This window comes from Macaca thibetana, chromosome X (assembly GCF_024542745.1).
Source record: "Macaca thibetana thibetana isolate TM-01 chromosome X, ASM2454274v1, whole genome shotgun sequence".
NCBI classification, from domain to species: Eukaryota; Metazoa; Chordata; class Mammalia; order Primates; family Cercopithecidae; genus Macaca; species Macaca thibetana.
Genome location: NC_065598.1, coordinates 82,978,456 through 82,986,303, shown reverse-complemented (window position 1 = coordinate 82,986,303; position 7,848 = coordinate 82,978,456). Strand labels below are relative to the sequence as shown.

The 7,848-nt window shown below is 36.2% G+C and overlaps 1 protein-coding gene across 1 annotated transcript in view; it reads right to left on the bottom strand.

The window, feature by feature from the left end:
* Positions 1-5,054: 5,054 nt before the first annotated feature.
* DACH2 (dachshund family transcription factor 2) overlaps positions 5,055-7,848 on the bottom strand; it is a 691,023-nt gene continuing 688,229 nt past the window's right edge. Inside the window, exon 12 of the mRNA XM_050776357.1 lies at positions 5,055-5,554. Coding sequence (XP_050632314.1) covers positions 5,505-5,554 — 50 coding nt within the window. The 3' untranslated portion in view covers positions 5,055-5,504. The remainder of the gene's footprint in view (positions 5,555-7,848) is intronic.

Genomic DNA, 7,848 nt, shown 5'->3' with positions numbered 1-7,848 from the left:
GAACTAAGAATGAGTGGTTAACCTGGGAGAAATAATGGGCAGTTAAAGCACTGGAAGCTTTTAGGGGCTTTAAAACCCATCAAACCCTATGGGCTATAGAGTGAGAACTTAGTACGTGGAGCCACCTTTATTTTTTTAATTTTATTTTCCTTTAAATGCAAAATAGTAATTGTACATTTTATAGGAAAATGTGATCTTTTCATATGTGTATACATAGTGGAATAATTAAATCCAGCCAGTTAACATATCCATCACCTCACTTACTTAATTTTTGCAGTGAGGACATTTAAAATCTATTATTTTAGCAATTTCGAGATAAACAATGCATTATTAACTAAGGTTACAATGCTGTGAAATTGAACACTAAAACTTATTTCTAGTGTATAACTGAAATTTTATACTATTTGACCAACATTTCCCCTTTCCCCATTCACACTCCCAACCCCCAGCATCTAGTAACCACCATTCTACTCTCTACTACTGTGTTCAAACTATTGGATACAGAGGAGAGAAAAATTAAGGGGAAAAAGAAATAAGAGGAGACTTTAGGTTTATTTCTTCCTGGAGCACCAAGATATTAAAGATGAAAGAACTTTAGGGGAATAAAAGTGGCATTTTTCTGGAAGTAAATTGCATATTTGCTTGCAGGTGGCCTGACCTTTCTTCCTCTAGTGAACTGTGTTTGTCCTTCAAGTTGCAAGTGAGATGTCTTTTTCTCCAGGAAACATAGAACCATCTGTGCTTCAAACCCCCAACTGTCTGTCAAAGCTAATCATTTGTCCATGGGAAAAAAAAAAAAATCTGCCTCGTTCTGAATTCTGTATTAAACTCCAAAGATACAGCACCCAGTGCATTCTTAGTAGCAGGACATATAATTATTCTTCCTCATTTCAGTATGCTGGCTGATAGGAGCAAGGACTTTAATGGGACTGTAAATATTGTAGGGGCTCTGACTTTGGGGTTAGCTTGGTCAGGGAAGTACAGGTGGTAAGAAGATTTCAGTCGGACTTTGTCTTCTTAAGGTGGCAAAAAACCCTATGTTTAAAAGTAGTAAAAGGAGTGAGACTTTGGAGGGTAGAAATGGAGATGAGGCCTAGCTGATGCCATGGTTCACGTATAAAAGATGTTCAGTTGTAATGACACTTAGAATTCAGGGATGATCTACATTAGTAAAGTTGAAAATACTAGATTGATTGAGATTTCAGATGAAATTTTTTATTTCAAATAAAACTCCATTTCTGGCTTATGATTTTATAGATATTTGTGGAAGCTTAAATGCAAATGTTAAACCTTGCCAAGAACAGTTTATGTTGATTGACCCGTGGAACACCTCACATTCTCATAGTTAGCTAGGATTGTTAAGCATCTGTGAAAATTGATAGCATGTGTACCATCCTTGATTATGCTGAATTCTCCTTTTAAATTAAAAACATGTAGAGAAAAACATAAAAGTGCTATTTTATGCCATGTAATTGTCTCTCTTCCTGAAACTTCTCCAATCACTTTATCCCACACTGCTCTCAGATTGATGTTCCAAATGAGTTGCTGTTATATGTTCAATACTACCTACTCACACTGTTCTATAATATAGCCCCATTTTAACTATCAAATCTTACCTCCCACTAAAGCTGGATAAGAAGTCTGTGCTTTCTTAGAGTGAATTTCTTTCTGTTCCATGAATAGTACATACCATTTTACTTTCTTACCCTGGGGCTTAGCTGGTACTGAACTCTTACCATTGTCCTCTTCCCACAAATCCTTCTTGTTATTTAGGGCTGTAATCAAGTTTCACAAAACCTACCCATTATTCTTGCCCATAACATGTGTTTCCTTCTTTATCTCTGTACCATACATATTGGCATTAAATTATCTAACATTTGTAGTGATTTTTAATCGTTTATAATGTGAATTCTGTTTTCTCATTTCTATTAGAATTTTCTTGCTATATAAAGTATCCTTTTCTATGTCAGACACAAAATTATACCTAAACACTTAATTTTAATGCTCCTGTTTGACTAATTAAGATAGATTTTGAGGTGTGTTAGTGTTGCTCTGGAACTTCTAAGATCTTTACATACCGCTAATCTCATAAATGGCATGACAACCCAAGAGGCATACTCTACCTAATTTTAGCACAAATATTACACAAAAGATTATGGGTTTCATGCATTTAAAAAAGCACCCAAAAGTGAAGAAATATTCTCCCCATGAGAGCATAATGAGTTATTGTGTAATGCCCTAAAATGTTTATTCGTTGAGTTCAAATGCATTTGTGGTTATTGTAGCTCTCTTATTTGAATAAGTGAGAGAAGTTGTCCATGAGGCATAGATAATTCTGAAGATATTAATAAATATGTCTGATAATCAAGGAGCTTTAAAATTAGTACAATTGCCTTTCTGGAGCTTCTGCCTCCCATACTTCTAATGTATGAGAACATAAAACAGGGTTCCATGGTTGTGTTCTCAGTTGGACTATCGTTCAGTTTAAACCTAGAAACTTTAGGGAAGGATTGCAGGGTAATTGATAGAGGTTTAAAAAATGAACTCTTACATGGCCAGTTGGGGTCAGGAGAGGGGACTTTTTGTTCAGAAAACTAAAGAGCTGAGCTTCAGAATAATTATTATAATCTGGGCATTTTATATTCAAAATGACTACCTCCCCTCCCAATGATTGCCTACTATCTTCATACCTCACATTTGCTTTACATCTCATAATTTAGCTACTCACATGCTTTAAGAGAGAGTTGAATCAGGTGAAACTGGACAAATGCCCAGGTTTGATTTCAGTAATTCATTGACAAAGGGAAGCAGGAGTGTTTTGTGCATATATCCTCTGTGTGTGCACACAAATACAAATAGGAATAAAAACTATGCTGATTCCTTTTACTTTGCCTGTAATATCTGACAGATTTCTATAATTTTAAAGGAGGGAGTCATTTAGCTATGTTTGTGATTGGGGGTAGTTTTCCTCCAAGTTCAAGCTGAAGTGGTAAATTTTAATTCAATATCACTTTTGATCTTTATAATGCTGACAGCTGTCTAACAAAAGCAGCAGCTCCTTGACATTGTAATTCTTCAAATAGTAATTGTTTGCCTCCTTTTGATATATCGGACATTTGATGGTCTTTATAGACGCTCCCAATCACTCCCTAATCTCATATTCTATTTTAAATTATTTTTAGAACACCATCTACATCGACACCTATCCCTAAGTAAGAGGGCACAAAGCTAGTGTTTGCTGGGTGAGAGAGGCCTTTATAACCTAATACATAGGGGTTCAGTTATATATAAATAGCAGTATATGTGAATGGCATATGTTGGGAAGAACAAAAACAGCTGTATCTGGCAAAAAGGTTAGGTGACTTGTAAGGAATGGGAAGACACTCAGACTAGGATTGTAATTATAGATGACAGTGTTATGAGTATGTCTGGTGGTGGGAGCAGCTGTAATCCCTCACCCCTACTCCATGATTAGGCAATTTAAGGAAGTCAGAGACCATAGGATTTGCTTGAGGCTGATCCAACTGCTACAGCCATATTCCCAGGATGAACATAAACTGTATTTTCTCCAAAGAGAGTGCATAGGAAAATAACGTAATGTGGATCCTCCCAACCCTAGGATAAAAGCATTTACTGAGAAAGAATTGATATACAGTGAAACCACCATCCAGCAATGATGGAATTCTTAGCCTTGACCCAGTTCCTTTTCTTAAGGCTAAGGTTCCTGTGCTTTTGGAGGAGGGAGGTGGTTGTGAAGAGGAGGATGTGGAAGAGTTGTCAAGGGGTAGCAGTGAAATGACAAGCAATCCTATCCCAGTAAACTTGAAGGTACATGGTGGGCCTCACTCCCAATATTTTTCTGTCTCAGTTTCTTCTGATGGGTCAATTAAGTGGGCTTTCAAATAACCAGAAGATTCCTATAATTGCTTTCACTTCCTTAGAAGTCCTAACCATCCATGAGACCCAAAATCAAATTATGCCCATTGATGTTAAGCCGGTGCAAATAATTGCTACCAGGTGAGATAAACCCACAGGCAGCATTAGGCACCAGAGCACCTGAAAGTAGGGCAGCTACTAGCACATGCTTTCTGTGATTGTTAGATTGACTTTTAAATAGTGCAAGCCTGAATATCATATGTCTGCCTATTGAGGACTTGCTTTGTGTGTTATGGCAGGGGCTATAGTATGCTACCAGAGCAGGCCTGCTTAGCAAACAAAAATCTTAGAGATCTTTGTCCTTTACAACACAGAAAGAGCTTATAGTCCTGTCAGAACTCTCAAGATTTCCATAAACAAGGACGGTGTGGACATGATAGTGAGAAGAAACATCTGTGGATTTACCAACATGGTTCCAAAGTAGAAGACCTAGTCATTGGGTGACCAGCTAGAATAATACTGTGAGATACAATACATTTCAAAAGATAGGCAAGGAGTGGGAGTGTCGCTGCCACTTCAGAGGAAAACCTGAGAGGTTTTATTATCAACCAGAATTTGAGTGAGCTCCAGCGTTTCACCAGAAGTGAACCAAGAGAAGCTAAGAGCACAGATTAAATAAACTGTAGGGCAGGGCTATCACTGGCCTTGGTTTTTCACCACACTGTGATGGGCACTTGGATATACAAAGAGACTTGATATTTTGGGGGGCCAGAGAAGATACATACCCCTTCAGTTTTGTTTGCTTTTTAGTGTAGGTGGCTCTAGAATAAACTTTTGACGATAACAGATGCTCGGAAAATATTTTCCAGTTCTTGGTGCACCCATTTTTCCTGCTTCCCAGTGTAACCCTTCCTCCTGGAAGCAGGCTCACTAAGCACACATAGCTAGGAAAAGGCAATCCAGTGTGAATCAATATAACAATCGAGGACGGGAATATCATCCTGCTTAAACAGATGAACTAAAATAAGAACTGTGTTCATATCTGCTTGAAAATAACAAAACTAGAGGAAGATTTGCAAACATCTTGCTAGTTCCTGTATTTTGATTTGCATTGACTCTACTATATGTTTCAATGGCTGCAGATGGCAGTTTGAAAATAAATACTCAGTGACAATTGACAAAGTCAAAATGTTTTTATTTATGCTGAAGTTTAGCAAGTACATTTTTAACAAAGAAGGTGTACTTTAACGTTATGTATAGTAGAACAGGGAAACCATACATATAAGTTTCTAGTCTCTAACACACTACTGCATTTTTTTTAATTTAAAAGACAAAAAGCCAAGTTGAAATGAGCATAGAAAAGCATCAAATATGGTCAAGTTACTTTAGCCATTAGGATTTAGCTCATATTTTTAAACTGGTCTATCTAATGCAAGGACAAAGTTTACATCATTGCTTTTAAAATGTACACGTGTTTCTTTCTTTTTTAATGTAACATAGATTAAATAGCTCCTTCAGTAAACAAAGCTTTGCTGATAAACAAAATTGAAATAACTCCATGTTGAATAGTTTCAGAGATAAACTGGAATCACAAGCATCTTCATTTATGTAAAGCCAGCGAGGACCTTTCAGGCTGAATAAAACTGTTGTGCCATTTCTAAACAGTAATAGTTACCTCCTTTAAAAAAAAGAAAACAAGTTAGTTCTTATGAAGAATAATTCTGATACGTGCTTAAAAATACTAAAACTTCTATCTTCAGGAACCTAAAATGATCTGATGTAACAGGCTCAATTTAGTGTTGGTAAAATTTAACATTTCTTAACATTTCTATATTTTCATCTGTCAGTTTTCAAAGATCCTTCAAATTTCATGCTATAGCTTCTGTTCTTCTTTCCACAGCACTGGAGACATTGAAGACTGATAAAGGCTCTTCATGAACCATATTATAATGTCTGTAATAATCTATATTACTTTTTCTTTTTGTATATAATGGTGCATCTGAAATACAATTCCTATAGTTTACCAAAACAGGGGGAAAAGAGTATCTGGTTATGATCTAAGATAATGACAGCTTTGTACATTTAGAATTTCCTCTCCCGGGTTGACCCTGAGACTGTGTATACTGCATGAAGGGAGACTAGTTCCGAATTATCATTTTAGCTACAGTGTTTAGTCAAACCGGTATCCCTCTAAATGATAGCAATTAAAAGAGCCCATGCCATCCTAGAGTTAGATAATATTTAATTTGGGTGGGTAAAAGTTATTATTGGAAATTTGTTTTTTAAATTTTATTCTACCTCTTTTTGTCAAACCTTGTTATTTTCCACAGCAATGGCTTATAACCCGAGTCTCTATTTAGATGTGTTACAAAGATTGGCTTTTGGTTACAAACGAAGTCGGAAAAGAAATGTGGATGAATCAGTACAAATCCATTACTTGTGCTTGAGAAATACTTAAAGATAATGTTTCTGAGTCAAGTGGTTTATTTTAACATATAATGGAGAGGACATTATCATTGTTGGACTAATATGTCTAATCTAAAATATTAAATCAATCTGGTCAAAGCTTATTAGAAGAAAAGTATACCCTTTTTAAACCTTGGGTTTAGTATCTTTAAAATCTTTATTCTTTCTGTGTATAAGGTATCATGGTGAGTAGCAGAATTTTCTAGATAATACCTCAGAACCAAAAATAAAGATGTAGTAAGGTAACAGACGAATAAAAGATTGGGGTTTGGGTTAGTCAGACTCATGGAGGGTTGGACTTCATCAGAGGGCAACCAGACATTTTTCCCAAGAAGCCCATGGAATTCACTAAAAGTTTTCCAGGGACCAGAAGAAAACAGAGCTTGAATTTTTGGACACTGGTAATTGTTCCAGCTCCTTTGTGGAGTCTGAGAATATTTACTCTGATGAATTGACAAATATTTGCTTAGTCCTCCAGTCTACCTCATCCTATGTATACAAAGCCTAAATGTCAAAGGAAAGCTCTTCGACATGAAACGACAGTCATTTTACCAGGATTGAAATTTATACATTATAGCTAAAGCTTAAATCATGCAACACAAATTGTGAACATTACAAACTGGATAGCAATGGCACACACTATGTCCCCTTAAAAAGGGTACATGAACTCAGCAATGAATAGCGAAAGACAATCACCATCTGTCCTTTAGAAAAATGCAGTTTCTCAAAAATTTCTACTTTTGTTATGTTTATTTCTTGCCTTTATTTAGAGACAGAAATATTTGCCCACATCCTTTATGTGTCTGCTTACAAGGCCTATTAGGAATAGCTCCCACAGCTGCTCAAAAATTGAAAGAAAAACTAGGCTAGCAAGAAGAAAACAATATTAAGTGAATCCACTTTTCTACCGGAATACAATAAATTGAGATTTCATGGTAGTGAAACTTTTTCTCCCAATTTTGAGGACAGGAGCAAAATAGACCCCTGTGTAGCATGCTGTATAATGTTGACACATATTTGGTTACTGTTTTACATGTGCCAATACTGAATGATCATAAGGAAGATGCCAGTAAGGAACTGCTAACTGACACCGATCCTTGGAGCAATCTCAAAGTTTGCCACATTTCAATTTCAAAATGCATTTCAGCTATAATATGAGTGATTTATCACTTAGTAGTAGCTGTCAAAGTAATCTCCTAGATAAACCAAAAACATCTGGAACCATAAACAAAGAGGAGTAGTAGCTGAATTTTAATCCAGACCCAGTGTGCTCACTTCATTAGGAACAGGAAACAGCTAATTAGTAATGGAATGTTTCATATTCTTAAAAGGGTTTGTTCTTGAGCTCCAAACAGAGATGATCTGATATGAACTCTGGATGTCAATAAGATTAAAGATTAGGAAGAGAAACTAACAAAGTCTCTCCAAGGGAATGTTATGGAGCTTGGGAACTTAAAAAGAGGGACACACACTGATATTTGGGGGGAGCTGACAGAGTTTATTGCT